Below are 18,029 nucleotides of genomic sequence, written 5' to 3'. Positions count from 1 at the left end.
GTTTTTAATAATCTATCCACAAAATCCTGACAAAGCTCATCAGGAGCCTGTTTGACACCTGTTAAGCTTCCACCATGATCTCCCTTAGATGGTAAAAGATTCCAAGCATAGCGGGCAGCCATCTCAATCTGCGCATACACTGCGATGGGAAAACCAATCTGATTAGTATTTCCTTCAAATACGCCGTCTCCCAGTAACATATCAGCATTCCATTCTGGATGGCCTGCCTGAGTATTTACGGTGGCAGTTCTTTTGCTAGCCTCACGCCATTCAGAACTCCAAAGCAAGAAATCTCCTCCTGACAAAATAGCCTTACACAAAGTTTTCCAATCCTGTGGAGTTAAATTTGACTCTATCACAGTATCCAATAAAGCTTGTATAAAAGGGGCTGTAGGGCCATACTGAGCTACAGCTGCCTTTAATTCTTTTATCACTTTGAATTTCAATGTCTGATATTGTATAATCCTATTCTCCTGGTCTTCGATCTCAAGGACAGGAAAAGCTAAGAGTTCTGATGCATCCTGCCCTTCTCCACGAGCCTGGCTTACAGCTCCTTCTAGTGGCGATTGGCATGTCCCAGGATCATTGTTCTCTCTACTATTTGATACCCTTTTTAGCTCCTGTAATTCATTAGTCAATTTCTCCAGCTTAATGTCAAACTCCAATTTTTGTAACTGCATATCTCTCTGGATCTCATCTCCTGCCATCAGAGTCATAGGCAGAGCAGAGGACACGATAGGGGCCTATTTTTCCCCATGAGATTCAGCTGTTCTCTTTTTGGGATGAGCTACCTTTTCTATAATTAGCTCATCAGCACTATCTCTGCGTTTTTGTAACTTAGAGTGGGGAGGGTCGTTCTTTGCGGAGGTCCTCTCTGGCAGGCTTTCTTCTTGAGATTCCTCAAGTTCTTGAATCATATCTAATTCCTCCAGGCCTCCTTCATCTATAATATCCTTTATAAGTGTCCAGAGGCAGAGGGTAATATTATCTGCCTTGGCTGCCTTTAGCGAATTCCCAATTCTCTCCCAGGTTCTCTCGTTTAACGTTTGTTTTTCTTGGAACCAAGGACAGCAAGAATATATTTGATCCAAAAATCCTCTAACCTTCCTTCCTTAAACCCTATCCCTTTTGCCTGAAGCAGCCCTAGGATGCTGCGGGGAGCAAGTTTCCGCGCGAACTTTCCTGTCCCATTTTTTCCCTATCTATCTATCTATCTATCTATCTATCTATCTATCTATCTATCTATCTATCCCAAGCAGCTACTGTGCTGGGTCAACAAAATTCTGCTTGCCTAGCCATATCCTTCTGCACCCACAACAATAGTTTCAAAGGATAAAATTTTACACTAGCGCTAGCATTTAACTCCTATAGTTGTTTACCGTGCGGATACCATCTTCTTTCCATTTTTTCTGCGAAGCTTTGCCAGATAGGGTTACCTCAGGAAATTCTCCTGTATCAGGTCGGTTCGTGTTCAAGGCGCCATTATGTAGCCGCCCACGGCTGCATGTGAACTGGAGACCTGGAAGAGAATTCTGGGGATAAACGGGAAGGGGACTAAAGAGAAATGAGTCAGGACAATATTTTGCCCATCGAGACTGATTTTACTATTATTTATCCAATATATATAGTCTTTAGAAAACAACCCTTCTCCCCCCCCCCCCACATTAAGGGGGAAGGCCACGAATTCCTTGGCTCTTCTTCTCAGCAGGTCGACTGCTTCAAGTCTCACAGGTCTCTGCTGGTCTCCAAGTGAGACTGCCCTGAGGCAGCCTTTGTTATCAAGGTGAAAGTGTCAAGGTGAAAGCAGCTGTTTTGTTCTAAGGGGAACAAAGGCCTGAGATAACACCAGCTGAAGGGTGGGGGCTGCCAGCCAGGAATGTCACAGCTTGAATGGAATGGGCTGAGAAGTCCAGCTCAATGCTGTGGGGGAAGGGACAAAAGGGCACAGAAACTGTATCCAAATTAACAAAATTAGAAATGAAAAGGGAGATATAACAACAGAAACTGAGGAAATTCAAAAAATCATCAGATTCTACTACAAAAGCCTGTACTCAACACAACTGGAGAATCTGGGGGAAATGGACAATTTCTTAGACAGATACCAAATACCAAATTAAATCAGGATCAAATAGATCATCTAAACAGACCCATAACCCCTAAAGAAATAGAAGGGGTAATAGAAAGTCTTCCGGCCAATAAATGCACAGGACCAGATGGTTTTAGTGCAGAATTCTATCAAACCTTCAAAGAAAGAAGACTTAACACCAATACTCTTCAAAGTATCCCACCAAATAGAAACAGAAGGAACACTACCCAACTCCTTCTACGAAGCCACAATTATGCTGATACCAAAACCACACAAAGATCCAACTAAGAAAGAAAATTTCAGGCCAATTTCCCTTATGAATATCAATGTAAAATACTCAATAAAATTCTTGTCCACTGAATCCAAGAACACATCAAAACGATCATCCTCCAAGATCAAGTAGGCTTCAATCCCAGAGATGGAGGGATAGTTCAATATATGGAAATCCATCCATTTTAAACACTACATAAACAAACTCAAAGACAAAAACCCATGATCATTTCATTAGATGCTGAAAAAATACTTGACAAAACTCAGCATCCTTTAATGCTAAAAGTCTTGGAAAGGAGAGGATTTCAAGGCCCATATCTATACATAGTAAAAGAAATATACAGCAAACCGGTAGCCAACATCAAACTAAATGGAGAGAAACTTGAAGCAATCCCACTAAAATCAGGGACTAGACAAGGCTGCCCCCTCTCTCCATATTTTTTCAATATAGTACTTGAAGTCCTAGCTAGAGCAATTAGACAACATAAGGAGGTCAATGGGATACAAATTGGATTGGAAAAAGTCAAAGTGTCAATATTTGAAGATGATATGATAGTATACTTAAGTGAGCCAAAAAACTCTATCAGAGAACTCCTACAGCTGATAAACAAGTTCAGAAAAGTGGCTGGTTACAAAATCAACTGAAGCAAATCAGTAGCCTTTGTATTCTGAAAGGACAAGCAGACTGAGAAAGAAATTAGGGAAATGACACCCTTCACAATAGCCACAAACAGCATAAATTATCTTGGGGTGACTCTAACTAATGAAATGAAAGAGCTATACTGATAAGTTGTAGGAGATTATGCTAAGATGGTCTGCTTCAGAGTATTATATAATCTGTGACAGGTTCACCCTTCTTTAGAAAGGCTGTAAAAGATTCATTTTAGGGAAGATTCCAGTTATTAATATGCTCTTCCTATTATTATTAAATATCTATATCTATATATATCACTTAGTGATCTATATCTATATCTATATCTATATCTATAATCACTACGTAATAACACACCCCTTTGGAGCATATCTCTGCAGGTCTATGAAGATATACTATTTTATAGCAATGCTAAATAGACAAATAGATGACTTAAGGCTTAATGATGATCTTATTAGATTTCCTAAAATTATATCAGTGATTATTAAGCTCTTTTACAATGGGACTATTATTGGGTCCTTTTCTGATAGTCAAAACCGCAATGAGAACTCTGCCATTCTCCCAAGTGTCACCAGTTAACTGCTCTGGATCGCCTCCCAGATAAGATTATTCCTGAGAACTACACACCCTGACTCAGTGATTCCTTTAAGGAATGCCTAAGAGATCATGCAATGCAGTGTTCAGTGTGCCTCTGCCATCCTCTGCTCAGTCTCCAGGCAGTTTTCTTCTTTCAGGAGCCAGTCCACATATACAAGCAGTCACCTGTGGGAAGCTGCATCTGTGTGTTTGGCAGGATATAGAATTAGGGACCTAAACATGCTAGGCAAGTTCCCAAGCATTGAGCTAAACGTTTCCACACTTTGTACCCTCATTACTGACACAGGCCCTTTCTTCCTTTCTTAATTATTTATCAGATTTTCCTTCAGAGAACTTGGTCCAAGAAGGATGCAGAGCATCTAACATTTTGTTTCTGATGATGCTAAGTAGCCTTGGTTTTTGTTGGTAGGGTTCTTGGGCTTGACTTTCACCATCTTGTTATTTTTGGTGTTACATGGTTCTGTTGTTTCTGTGTTCCTACCTGGAGCTTGTACTTCCTGTGGGCCTGTAAGCCTGTGCCAGCACTCCCGGGAGCCCAGCTCTCTTCTGGTGGGACCTGTGCACAGATGGCTGTGGAGCATCCCCAGCTCCATGGTACAGATAGCTCAACTGTTTTTTTTTTTTTTAATAATAGCTCAACCTGTGTCATTTTTTTTTCATTTAATGTTTTTGTGTTTGTTTTAGATATTAACTTAGTTATGAAGAATGACATCAATTAAAATAAACTTATTTTCCCAGAACAGCCCTAGTGTGTATCCTAAGGTACCACTTCAGTTTAGGTTCTTCTGCTTCTGTCTCTTGAATATCATTTTCAGAAGGACACCTCTGACTTTAGCTTCAGAGTTGATCTTTTGGGCACTTATTTTTTTCTTTCTTTTTTTTTATTCGATGTATTCTTTATTTACATTTCAAATGATTTCCCCTTTTCTGGGTCCCCACTCCCTGCAAGCCCCATAAGCCTTCTTCTCTCTCCCTGTTCCTCCAGACAGGGTTTCTCTGTGTAGTCCTGGATGTCCTGGAACTCAGTTTGTAGACCAGGCTGGCCTCGAACTCAGAAATCTGCTTGTCTCCTTCTCACAAATGCTGTGGTTAAAGGCATGCTCCACCACCACCTGGCTAACATAAACTTAACTTCTGTTCCCCTCTGCATTGATGGTCATTAGGCAGGTGGTGGTTTTGTAATCTGGGGTTGCAGGTGTGTTGTTGGAATAACCTGGTCTTGTTGAGGGTGCCAATTGAAGATGCTGGTCTTATTAGAGATTGGCTTAGAGAGTGAAGCTAGGCTCAGGTTTTGTTGAGGGGCATCTTGGAAACTAATGCTAGGTGCCAGGATATTAATTTGAACAGATTTTTTAAAAATGGAGTCTGAATTTCAAAAATCTGACCATACATCAGGAATATCTGTGTTCTCTAGTCTTAATTTTTGGTGTTCAAGTTTCTGATGCTGGATAACTATTCTTGTTAGCTAAATTGTATCAATGAATAATGTGGAATTTGTAATTAAAACACACCCCCACAGAAAGCAGAAGCAAAGACAGCTTTTGATCTAGCTTTTATTAATTAGGCAGCATATTTAAAAAAACCTGCAGAGGGTCTAGAGGTTAGGGAAAGGTGTTTGAGAGATTTAGTGATAGTGGCAGAGAGAGTATTTAATAAAAGAGGACTACAAAAGAGAAAAAAGTTAAGTGGCCAGAAGCAACAGACTCCAGACCCATCAAAAAGTCTGTTGGCAGTCAAGGAAAAATCAGAAGAATGTAGGAGATGCCTAAAACAGATAGTTTCAGAGGAAGGAGGTAAGGGGGCCCTGAAGACCCTGAGGGGAAGTACAAAGTGTAAATGGAATAAAACACAGGAAAGAATAGAGCCATCTTCAGAGGTTTGGGGCTCTGATCCTGCCCACCATACAGGAGCTCTTCCACATGCTTTACATTTTGTGAACACTCAGACTCCTGAGCAGTTAAGGAAAGCACCCCTTCCCTGATCATGTTTATGATAGCATTTGTAAGACCAGTGCATGGGTAAATCGTATCTGTGCAGAGATTTACATCATCTCTTTATTTATGCAAGATTGTCCCTAGTAAGCAAAGTATATTGTTGATGGTTATTGTTCTAGTCTGCACTACTTGTGGACATACTAAAGTGGAAGGCATGCCTTTTAAATTTTTTTCTTTTGCTTTTTTTCAAGACAGTGTTTCTCTGTGTAGCCATGGCTGTCCTGGAACTCACTTTGTAGACAAGGCTGGCCTTGAACTCAGAAATCTGCCTGCCTCTGCCTCCCAAATATTGGGATTAAAGGCGTGTGCCCCCAGTGCCCTGCGAATTTTTTTTCTTAAGTTGAAGTAGGTAGATTCAGTTCAAATGCAGATTCTTCTTGTCAGAAAAAACATACACATTTAATCTGAGAAAAACATACACCTTTAATCTGAGTCTTGAGGCAGAAAAACACACACCTTTAATCCAGATCTTCAGACTAGAAGACACTCCCTTAACTAGGCCACACCTTCTACTGGAGGCCCACAATAAGCATAAAGAAGAAGGAAGCTTTTTTCTTTGGCTTCCTGCTCTCATCTAAATAGCAAGCCCATTCCTTCACTGGCATTAGACCCTTCTTCTTAAGAATTCCAGTATATACTGAAGAACACCTGAGACTTCACACCTTGTGGAATAAGTAAATACTGACTGTAGTCATTGTTATATTAGCTAGACCTCAGCCTGTATGTTATTCTTCTATATTCTCTGTCTATTTACATAAAGGAATTCATTCTGTACATTCTCTATAGGACCCTGAAAATACAACACACTTGAGATGAGAATATATAAAGTTTTACAGACTTTCCTATCCAGAGGTGGATAGAATAGCCCAACTAGTGGCCACTGACCTAAGAGTCACGAAACTCAAACACATACACACACATAGAAATTCCAGTGTTTGGGGGAAAGAGAGAGGGGGGAAGAGGGAAAGAGGGAGAGATGGAGGGAGAGGGAGAGGGGGAGGGAGATAGGCAAAGAGAGGGAGAGAGAGGGAGAGAGAGGGAGGTAAAGGGAAAGGGAGAGAGAGAGGAAAAGAGAGGGAGAGACGGAGAGAGAGGGAGAGAGAGGAAAAGGGAGACGGAGAGGGAGACGGAGAGGGAGAGAGAGAGAGAGAGAGACAGAGAGATAGACAGAGAGAGGGAGAGAGAGAGAGAGAGAGAGAGAGAGAGAGAGAGAGAGAGAGAGAGCGAGCTTAGGGAAATTGAAACTAAAATCCAAAGTATACCTATAATCGTGTTCAATAGGATGAAGAGTAAATAACCTCTGGTGTTCTCTCAGGTCAAGATTAACCTTCAAACTACCTCCAGCAGAAATGTCAGGGGACATGGAGACAAAGAGCTGGGGCTCCACACCGATCAGTGTAAAAAAAAAATCTGCTATGAGTGGACTATAAGCAACTTCTCATTTTGCATGCGGGGAATTCAGAAAAGGATTTCAAGCCCAGTGTTCTCATTAGAGGCCAATGAAGAAATAGCATGGTGTTTGAGAGTACACCCAAACAGGGTTGACGAAGAAAGCAAAGATTACCTGTCAGTTTACCTGGGGTTGCTCAGCTGTCCAGAGAGCCCAGTTTGGGCAAAGTTCAAATTCTGGATCATAAATTCCCAAGGAGAGAAATGCCAAAGTATGAAGAACCCCAATGTCGTAAGCTTTCAGCAATACAAAAAGTGGGGATTCAAAAAGTTCATCCTTCTAGGTTTCCTCCTCTCCCATCAGCAATGGCTTGTCCCTGAAGACCAGCTCAGCCTCTGCTGCAAGGTGAGCATAATAGGAGCCATCTTTGCATGCCTGGACAGATCATGACACCTGCAATCAAGGAGCCAAGACAGATGTTGAGAGATGACCTAGCAAAGCTGTGGGAGAAATCTCTCTTCAAAGACTGAACCCTATTGGTAGGTGGCCATGTATTCAGGGCTCACCACGCCATCCTAGCAGCTTGTTCTCCAGTTTTCAGAGCCATGTTTGAACATGAAATGCAGGAGAGCCTAAAGAACATTGTTGAGATCCATGACTGGACCCTCAGGTCTTCCAGATGATGTACTTCATCTACTCAGGGGAAAAACACCACACCTCAACAGCAACTCCATGGCCACTGGTGTGCTGGCAGCTGCTGACAAGTATGGCCTGGAGGACTTGAAGGTCATGTGTGAGGATGCCCTCTTCAGGATACTCTCTGTGGAGAAAGCTGCAGACACTCTCATCCTGGCTGACCTCCACAGCACACAGTGGCTGAAGACTCAGGCCCTGGATTTCATTGCACTTCATTTCTCTGAAGTCTCTGAGAACTCAGAGTGGAAGGCAATGTTGGAGTCACATCCCTATTTGGCGGCTGAAGCCTTCCACTCCCTGGATTCTGCACAGAATGTTTTCTTTGAGCCCTCACTCAAAGGCATAAAGAGATTTTAGGAGCTAGTCAGATATGACCATCACCTGTCTTCCAATGGCAGCACCCAATATAGTTACCAATTACTTCTGGTTAGAGTACAGTATTGCTGGAGCATTTACACTGCATCTTCAAGAAAGCAGCATGGTGGCTCAGAATTTAAAACAGCTCTACTATGTTAAAATTGCAGGTGTGAATGGCAGAACAGGAGTCTCACACAATCTAGATGATATCTGCCCTGTTGAAGTTCTTGTTTGTTTTTGTCTGACATGATGGAAACTGGGATTCAAGGTAGGTGCTGACCATAAATAAGCACAGCCCAAAGGAATTTCATTGGGGGAAACTGTATGGACTGATCCAAACAGAACAAATGACCAGGGCCCAAAGAAAGGGAGATATCAAACATGAATATTTATTTATCTGAGACTTAAATGACAATGAAGACTTTTTAAAGGTTCAGTTTGTGGGAACTCAGCTGCAAAAGGAATTACTGCTCTGTCAGAGAACTGTGGTTCAGTTCCCAGCACACCCAGGAGAGTTTTCAACCAACTGTAACTGGTCATTCAGAGGATCTGAGGCCCTTCTCTGGTCTTCATGGCCACAAACAACTCTGTAAACAAAATCGTAACCCAATAAAATATAATATGAATAAAACATTTGAAATCAGTCTGTGGATTCCAGAGATGTTTAGGTTCAGAGAAGTCACATATAGTCCAATCAGCCCTGATCAGGTGTGGATATTCGTGGAGACTATATTACCAGAATTACAAACCCATTGTCTTTTCTTGGCATCTACATTAGCTAAAAGCTCCATCATCATACTCTTATGATGACTAAGAAGTGTAGACCAGTGTGGAGGAAGTCTCCTCCTCCTGGGAGAGAAGTGTTTGTTGGTCAAAGCATGCAAAAATCTTTTATTAATTTTGAAAACATTCAAAGAGATTTATTCATTATGTATTCATATTCCCTAGGCCAGTAGTTTCTCATCTTCTCAGTGTTGTGCCCCCTTAATACCGTTCTTCCTGTTGTGGTCAACCAGAACCATTAAATAACTTGTTGGCTACTTCATTACTGTAGTGTGGCTCCCGTATGAATTATACTATAAAGATCTGATATAGAGGATATCTGATATCCAACCCCCATGAAATGGTCAATACTCCACCACAGAGGATGAGGGAGCCACAGTTTGAGAAGCATGGCTCCAGGCCATGCCTGCCTTCATACCAGCTAGACTTCTTACAGAACTTCTTGTACTAAAGTTCTACCACACCTAATTCCACAATCTCAATTAACCTCTGTACTGCACCACCTGTGGGAGTCTTCACTGACCATTCTTTTTATATCTTGTGGATGCCACAGATCTTTCCCTTCTAGCCTCCCTACCCAACTCTATGCTCTGCCCCAGGCTTTAAGTACAGCTTGCACCCCTGCTAACACAAGTGTCACTCTTTCCATGGTAACAGAAGGGTAAGGGCAGAATTAAAACTTGTCCTTTGCTTTCCCACTTACTATTTCCCCAATCCTATTCCAAGATTTATAGTGGGAAATTTGATGTGTTTTTTTTTTTCTGTCCTGTAAAGCACCAAACAAGTGGATCACAAGACCTTCTCACCCATCTTCCTATAGCTGTTCAGCTGTTAAAGTGAATAGAATCCAGGCATGGATACACTGTTCCCATGTTCAGCCTGCCTGGAGTGAGAGGAAGTTCCCAAGGAATTAGCACTAGAACAATGGAAAGTCATGCCACGCTCAGCTGATCTGCTGAAGTTGTTACTTCAATATTCCTAATTCTGCTCCCTTTATGCTGACATCTTACAACCATCACAGACCGTCTTCATCAGGCTCTTATGTTCACTTGGATAATTGTTAACATTGACCAAACAATCTCATCCATCAGGCCAGCCACATGGCCCCCACCTGAAACTTGCTTCCCATTTTTATAGTTTGACCTGGAAGATTTGTTGTATCACCAGTTAGACCCCTCTGTGAGAAAATACCTGTCAAAACAATATTTTTACATGCACCCAGAGCATCAGGTCCATCAGAGAGTCTGTGAAGGAGCTTCGGACTACTACTGTGCACAGTGGGGTTATGAAAGCACAGGTTCTACTGGGACTCTCACTAAAATCTGATTTCATCAAGCTAGTTGGGCTACCAACAAAAGAATACAAATGGAGGGACCCATGGCTCTGGCTGCATATGTAGCTTAGAATGGCCTTGTTGGAAATCATTGGGAGAAGTGGCTCTTGGTCTTGTGGGGGTTTTATGCTCCAGTAGAGGGGAATGCCTGGTCAGGAAGGCAGGAGTAGGTGCATGGGTAGGGGAGCACTCTCATAGAGGTAGGGGGAGGGGAATGGAATAGGGGGTTTTCGGAGGGGAGACTGGAAAGTGGATAACATTTGAAATGTAAGTAAAGAAAATATCCAATGAAAGAAAAGAAAAAAAGAAGAAAAACCTTCACGCTTCTCTCATGCATATTCACCTTATAGCCACCTGACACTCAGCTTCACTGAAAGAAGAAAACAGGCCACTGGATGGGATTCAGGCTATATTTGGGGATGTAGAGCATGTACAAAAAAAGGAGTTACGTATGCATACAGATTCCAGGGTAAGCAATAGAAATACTCTCTTCTCTATCCAACAAGTTGTTAGACAGGTTCTGGCTGGCTATTGGGCCCCATAAAGTCCTTGCAAGGCTGGACTTCAGGCCCTAGCCTCTGCCTATGACCACACCTACCCTAACATAAGTGTCACTAAGTTTACTCGCTTCCTGTCTCAACAACCCACTCTACAATCATGACCCCTGCATTTATGAAAGCTTGTTCCAGATAATTGACTCCTCCTGTCCTGATTTGACATAGGACTGTTGGTTATGCTTAAATGCCTAGCCCACCTACTATGATAGAACAGCTCTCCCTGGAAACTATTCACAGACTACAGAAAGTACTCAGTGTACATGGCAGCATTCAGAGAGAGGTAAGCTCACCCTTCAGTAACAGAAGAAAGCCTCTGTATTGGGAATCAGTTATCCTCAGAACGTTCACATCTCTGCAATTTCATTGTAACTCCTACCAATTAAGAATATGAGTGTCTCTTGCTTCCAGAGGATGATAGGTGGGCTTGTGCATCAGGACTTACCCCTTGCAGACATTCCCTAGTTGTAAATGTATCATCTGATATTTGTATCCTGGCACAGTAGTTACCCCAATAACCTCCCACACAGGGAAAGCATTCCCAATGAATTAGACTCTGTAGATCACCAGGTGAAAAGGGTTGCTGCACCTGTTGTGGTGTTCTCCACCTTGCTTGGTATAGGAGTAGCTGGTACAGCTGGCACAGGAACTTCTGCACTAGATCTTCAATCTACCAGGTGAACAAACTGAGAGACAGCAGCCTCACAATCATCACATTAGATGCAGAAAAAGCCTTTGACAAAATCTAACATCCTTCTTGACAAAAGTCCCAAGAGACAGGGATGTAATTGAATATAAAAAAGGCAGTTTATAGCAAGCCCATAGCCAACCAACATCAACTTAAATGGAGAGAAACTTGAAAAATTCCACTAAAATCCAGACAAGGTAAGGTGGTCTCCTCTGTATATACACCTATTAAATAGGGCACTTGATGTCTTTGAGCAATAAGACCACTGAAGCAGATCAAGGGTATACAAATTAGAAAGGAAGAAGTCAAATATTGTTATTTGTATTAACATGAGGGTAGACATATGTCTCTGCATGGGTCTAGAGGAGGTGCCGGAGCTGAATCGGGGAATTTTATACTATCTCCTATCCCTGAGTGAGATGTTCTCTCTAACTCATAACTGCCTGGAAATGAAAAATTATTTTTCCAGCAGATTTACTCTGGTTATACAAAGAATATTTAAGAGTAGGCCAACTCTCAAGGAGTTGATGGCCTACACAAATGCTGAATTGTACTTTTTAATTTCTCTCATATGCTTTGTTTAGTCATTTTTCTACACTTTTGCTTTTATGTTTTGGTTCATGATTTTGTGTTTTATTGACTTTATGCATTTGTGTGTAAGTGCATGTAAGTTTCATGTGTGTTTTCTTTGTTTTTCATCCTGGTTTTGTTTTTCTGCTTGTCATCTAACTGGAAGGAGTGAGACCTGAGCAGTACAGTGAGTAGTGAGATGGGGAGGGACTGGAAGGAGATGGGGAAAGGCAAATTGTAATCTGAATATTTTGTGTGGAAAACTCATTTTCAATAAAAAGAAAGAAAAGCAGGGCCTCTGTAAGGTGATTTTGTGATATGCTAATCCTTAGGAATAGGAAAGTACTCTCATACAAAAATTCAATCCAGGAATCCCAACATGTTTCTGATCGAGCAAGGATTTGGAGATTGAGAAAGTCCTGCTTAACCATGGCTTTGAGGCCTGCCTTGACTGTCGAGCTTCTACCATATAAAGAGTAAAAGAGTATAAAGGAAGTGAGGAGGTCCTTGCCAATTGGCTCTTCTACCATTATATCCCTAGAGCAGGTATCATTTATGAAGAAATGCATGTGTTGATCCTTCCTGACCTTCACACTGTAGGAATAAATTCCATGGTTTTAAATTACACAGTATAATGTAATTTATTATGCCAGAATGGTATTTTTTCTTAATTCCAATAACACAAGATAGAGCTAGTCAGCAGATACAAAAACCTGCAAAAATTTCCAATAGAGGAGACAATAAAATATTTTCATGGACTCCCAAACTTCTCAATATTAGTAATAGTCAGGGAATGGTGTGGACACAACTGTGTGGGAAGATGGAGAAACTATAGGGACAGAGGCTGAATTCCTCATTCCAAAGACTGATGCTGAGAGGATGAACCTGAAAGAAGAGATTGTGGTCTGTTAGCTCTGTATCCCAGATTCCTCAGAATTCACTTGTCAAGTTTCCCTTCAACTCGACCTCATGCTGAGGACAACCACAGGTGTGTAATCAGAATCAAATGGGACAGGGCCTGAGGAGATGACTGAGCACTTGGTGCTCTGGCTGCCAGTCAATAGAACCAGGTTTCATTCCTAGTAGCAATGGGCAACTCACAAAAGTCTAGCTGTCAGTCTCATGGGATCTAGTGCCTTCCTCTGGATTCTGTGGGTAGCACACATGCAGATAGGCATGCAGAAACAACACTCTAAACATGAAGTAAACCATTTTTCTAAAACATTGATTGAGGCAATAGAGATCCACAGGAGGGAGATAAGGTTTTGCTCAGAATTGGGAGAACCAGCCAAGTGTACTGGCTGGTTTTGTGTGTCAACTTGACACAGACTGGAGTTATCACAGAGAAAGGAGCTTCAGTTGGGGAAGTGCCTCCATGAGATCCAGCTGTGGGGCATTTTCTCAATTAGTGATCAAGTGGGGAGGGCCCCTTTTGGGTGGTACCACCACTGGGCTGGTATTCTTGGGTTCAATAAGAGAGCAGGCTGCGCAAGCCAGGGGGAGCAAGCCAGTAAGGAACATCTATTCAGGGCCTCTGCATCAGCTCCTGCTTCCTAACCTGTTTGAGTTCCAGTCCTGACTTCCTTTTGTGATGAACAGCAATGCAGCAGTGTAAGCTGAATAAACCCTTTCCTTCCAAGCTTGCTTCTTGGTCATAATGTTTGTGCAGGAATAGAAACCCTGACTAAGACACCAAGAATATGAGCAAAAAGGGTACGTTTATGTATTTTATTTTATTCTCTCTTCCTGATATTTGGTTACCACTTAATTTAATGTCCCTAATGGCATTGCACTAAAACATAACCAGAGGGGATCTACTTAGAAACACTTCTTATCTCATTCTGAAAGTTTTGGAAAACTACTATTTTTTCTCCCCAGGCATCTGCTCCTCCTCCTCCTTCTTTAATTAAGCATGAATTCTTTATTAATACTGTATAATCTGAGTGAGCAGTGTTTCCCTCAATTCTTCTAGTTCTTTCCCACGTCCTTTCCCATATGGATCCTCTACATTTCTGTCTGTCATCAGAAAAGGACAGCTGGTACAGATCCATGGAGGCCATGGGACTGCTGCCTCAGTGTCTGTGAGTTAAAGGGGATTCAAAGGGCATTGTCTTCCCGAGAATCTCCATTCCCTGTCTCCCTCCCTGCTTCTGATCATCTTCCTCAGGGCTCTCTGAACTATGAGGGCATGGATTTAAGGGAAACATCTCATTTACAGTTGTGTGTATGAAGATCTTTCTTTGTCTCTGTCTCTCCAATGTCTCTGTCTCTGTCTCTCTCTGCATAATGTCTGGGTGTTAATCTCTGTATTTGTTCCAGTCTGCTGCAGGAGGAAGCTTCTCTGATGAGTGAATAAGGTATTAATTAAGGAGATTATTAAGATTAAAGGATTATTGGAAGATATTTTACCCTTTTTAAAGAAGACCAGTAGTATTTTACAGGTGTTTTACTCCAGTTCACTGGGTTATCTATCATCTGGTTTGTTTTAGTTGGTGTTCTGGACCAAGGACTTGTACCTCTGCTCCTTCCCCAGCCGGTTCTCCCTCAACAGGTATACAGGCCTGCAAATCTGTAATGAATAAATCCCTTTGGATGTTTTCAAAACATTTAATAGATTTTGCATGCCTTAATCCACAAACACATCTCTCCCAGAAGGATTAGACTCCCTCTACTATGGCATAGTCTTCTCAGTCGTCATAAGAGCATGAGGGTGGAGTTCTCATTTTCCAACATTAAATTCCAAGGAAAAAGACCAAGGGTTTCTAATATTGGTAGGAGAGTGAGGGCTCTGTTCAAACATCCACAGCTGAGCTAGGCTGCTTGGTCTACATGTTACTTCTCTGAAATAAACATCTCTGGAAACAACAGACTGATTTCAAAAGTTTTATTCATCTTGTATTTTATTTGGTTAAGGTTTTGTCTACAGAGTTCTTTGTGGCCATGGAGACAAGAGGAGGGCCTCAGATCTCTGATTCACCAGTTTCAGGTGGTGAAAAACTCTCCTGTGTGTGTAGCGAACTTAGCAAGAGATCTCTGAGAGAGCAGTAATTGCTTTTGAAGCCGAGTTCCCTGAACCTTGAATGTTTAAAAAGAAACTCTTCATTGTCTTTCCTTCACTGATGAGGAAGCAATCATGGTTGATTTCTCCTTGCAAATGGCCACAGTCATCTCTTCTGTTCAGTCCAAGGCAGAAGTGTTTCTCCAAAGAAACACAGTTGTTCTCTGCCTAGGGCCAGCTCTAAATTGAATCAGTTTTCAAACAATCAGACAAATTCAAACAGGAACATTAACATCATAGATGTCATGTAGAGTGTCCCAGACTGCAGTACTGCCTATTGCTCACCTACCATTTCAGTATGTATAATATATTGCAGGTGTTTTAAATCCTGAGCCACCATGCTGCCATTCCTCTGATAAAGTGCAAATGCTCCCTCAATACCATTGTCTAAGCAGAAGTCATTGGTAAAAAAGCTGGTTGTTGCTGTTGCAGAAGAGGTGCAGGTCACAGCTGTCCATCTTCTGAGATCACTTTAGGCATTTAAATCATGGCTCCAAAGAAGGACACTGTGCAGAAGCCAGGGAGCAGAAGGCTTCAGCCACCAAGGGGGGATGTGACTCCACCAATGACTTCCACCCTGAGGTCTTAGAGACCTCATAGGCAAAATCTGTAATGAAATCCAGGGCCTGAGTCTTCAGCCACTGTGTGCTGTGGAGGTCAGCCAGGATGAGAATGTTTGCAGCATTCTCCACAGAGAGGATCCTGCAGAGGGCATCCTCACACATGGCCTTCAAGCCGTCCAGGCCATACCTGTCAGCAGCTGCCAGCAGACCAGAGGCCATGGAGTAGCTATTGAGGTTTGGTGCCTTCCATGTGTAGATGAAGCCCATCATCTCCTGGAAGACTTGGGGATCCAAGTCATGAATCTCAACGAGGTTTTTTAGTCTCTCCTGCATTTCATGTTCAAACATGGCTCTGAAAACTGGAGAGCGAGCTGCTAGGATGGCCTTGTGAGCCCTGAATTCATGGCCACCCACCAATAGGGAGCAGTCTGTGAAGATGGAATTCTCCCAAAGCTTCCCTAGGTCTTCTGCCAACACATGCCTTGGATCCTTGATTGCAGGTGTCATGTTCTGTCCAGGCATGCTGAAGATGGCTCCCGCTATGCTCACCTTGCAGCAGATGGTGAGCTGGTCTTCAGGGAGAAGTAAATGCTGATGGGAGAGGAGGAAATCTCGAAGGATGAACTCTTTGAATCCCCTGTGTTGGTATTGCCAAAAGCTTACAACACTGGGGTTCTTCCTACTTTGACATTTCTCTCCTTGGGAATTTATGATCCAGAACTCAAACTTTGCCCAAACTGGGCACACGGGACAGCTGAGCAATCCCAGGTCAACTGACAGGTAATCTTTGCTTTCTTTATCAACTCCATTTGGGTATACTCTCAAACACCATGCCACTTCCTCATTGTCCTCTAATGAGAACTCTGGGCTTCTAATCTCTTTCTGAATTCCATCCATGCAAAATGAGAAGTTGCTAATGGTCCACTCATAGCAGATGTTTTTTACACTGATCTGTGTGGAGCCCTTGGCTTCCATGTCCCCTGACATTTCTGTTGGCGGTAGTTTGGAGGTTAACATTGATCTGAAAAGAAGAACTAGCATTTATTGATTCTTCATCCTGATACATACAATTATATATACTCTTTAGATTTTATTTTAGATTTCTCCTAAATTCTTTCTCTCTGCTGTTTTTCTCTCTGTCTCTGTGTAACTGTCTCTGGTTCTCTGTGTCTCTCTTCCCCCCTCTCTGTCTTCTCTCTCTCTTTCTCTCTCTCTCTGAGTATATATCTGTGTGTGTTTATTGAACATACAGAATTAATTCCTTTATATAAATAGAAAGAGGATATATGAGAACAACATAAATTCAACTAATATAACAATGACTACAGTCAGTACTTACTTAGTCCACGAGGTTTGAAGTCTCAGGTTTTCTTCAGTATATGCTGGTATTCTGAAGTAGAGTCTAATGCCAGTGAAGAAATGGGCTCGCTAGTAAGATGAGAGCAGGCAGGCAAAGACACAAAGTCTACTTCTTCATATGCTTATATAGGCCTCCAGTAGAAGGCGTGGCCCTATTAAGGATGTGTCTTCACGTCTCAGCTTCTGGATTAAAGGTGTTTGTTTTACTGCCTGAAGACTCAGATTAAAGGTGTGTGATTTTCAACCCTAAGAATCTGTGTTTGAACTGGATCTATCTATTTCAATTTAAGCAAAACAAGCTTTTAAAAGATGATCCCTCCATTTTATATGTTACATGAGTCCACAGGTAGTCTAGACAAGAAGAGCCATCACCAGGGTACTTTGCTTACTGATACTTCAGACTTCCATAAATGAAGGTATCATGTCAATATCTGCAAAGCTATTATTTACTCCTGTGCTGGTTTTTACACTGATTTCTGCCATAAACCTGATCAGGGAAGGGATGTTTTCCTTAACTGGTCAAGAGTCTGAGTGTTCACCAAATGGAGGGCATGTAGAAGAGCTCCTGTATGGTGGTCAGGAATCAGAGCCCCAAAACTCTGAAGATGGCTTTCTTCTTTCCTGTGTGTTATTCCAATCAGAAGCACAGACCTTGTGATCACTCCTCCCAATTTGGTCGGTGGTAGTCTTGTACTTCCCTCCGAGGAAATCCTTCTTCAGAGCCAATTAGAACAATGGTTCTGGAATATCCTAAATGCTTCTCTTTCTGTTTCTCTCTGTCTATCTGTCTCTCTGTCTCTCTCTCTGTCTCTCTGTCTCTGTCTCTGTCTCTGTCTCTGTCTCTGTCTCTGTCTCTCTCTCTCTCTCTCTCTCTCTCTCTCTTTGTGTGTGTGTGTGTGTGTGTGTGTGTGTGTTTATCTGGTTTTTTGAGACAGGGTTTCTCTGTGTAGCCCTGGCTGTCCTGGAACTCACTTTGTAGACCAGGCTGGCCTCAAACTCTGAAATCTGCCTGTCTCTGCCTCCCAAATGCTGGGATTAAAGGTGTGTGGCACCACTGCCTGGCTGGATTATCCTTTTTT

General features: G+C 42.2%; 1 protein-coding gene and 1 pseudogene across 1 annotated transcript; one reads left to right on the top strand and one right to left on the bottom strand.

Moving 5' to 3' along the window:
- The first annotated feature begins 7,594 nt into the window (after positions 1 to 7,594).
- On the top strand, positions 7,595 to 8,048 carry LOC127683616 (TD and POZ domain-containing protein 4-like; annotated as a pseudogene).
- A 7,486-nt stretch (positions 8,049 to 15,534) lies between these two features.
- On the bottom strand, positions 15,535 to 16,578 carry LOC127682224 (TD and POZ domain-containing protein 2-like; the record flags this gene model as incomplete). Its single annotated transcript, XM_052178610.1, has 1 exon — positions 15,535 to 16,578. A coding segment is annotated over exon 1 (1,044 nt), but the record flags the coding sequence as incomplete, so codon positions are not given.
- Positions 16,579 to 18,029: the final 1,451 nt, after the last annotated feature.

The sequence above is a fragment of the Apodemus sylvaticus genome, chromosome 4, assembly GCF_947179515.1.
Source record: "Apodemus sylvaticus chromosome 4, mApoSyl1.1, whole genome shotgun sequence".
Taxonomy (NCBI): Eukaryota; Metazoa; Chordata; class Mammalia; order Rodentia; family Muridae; genus Apodemus; species Apodemus sylvaticus.
The sequence above is the reverse complement of the archived record's forward strand: the minus strand, read 5'-3'. Positions and strand labels throughout refer to the sequence as shown.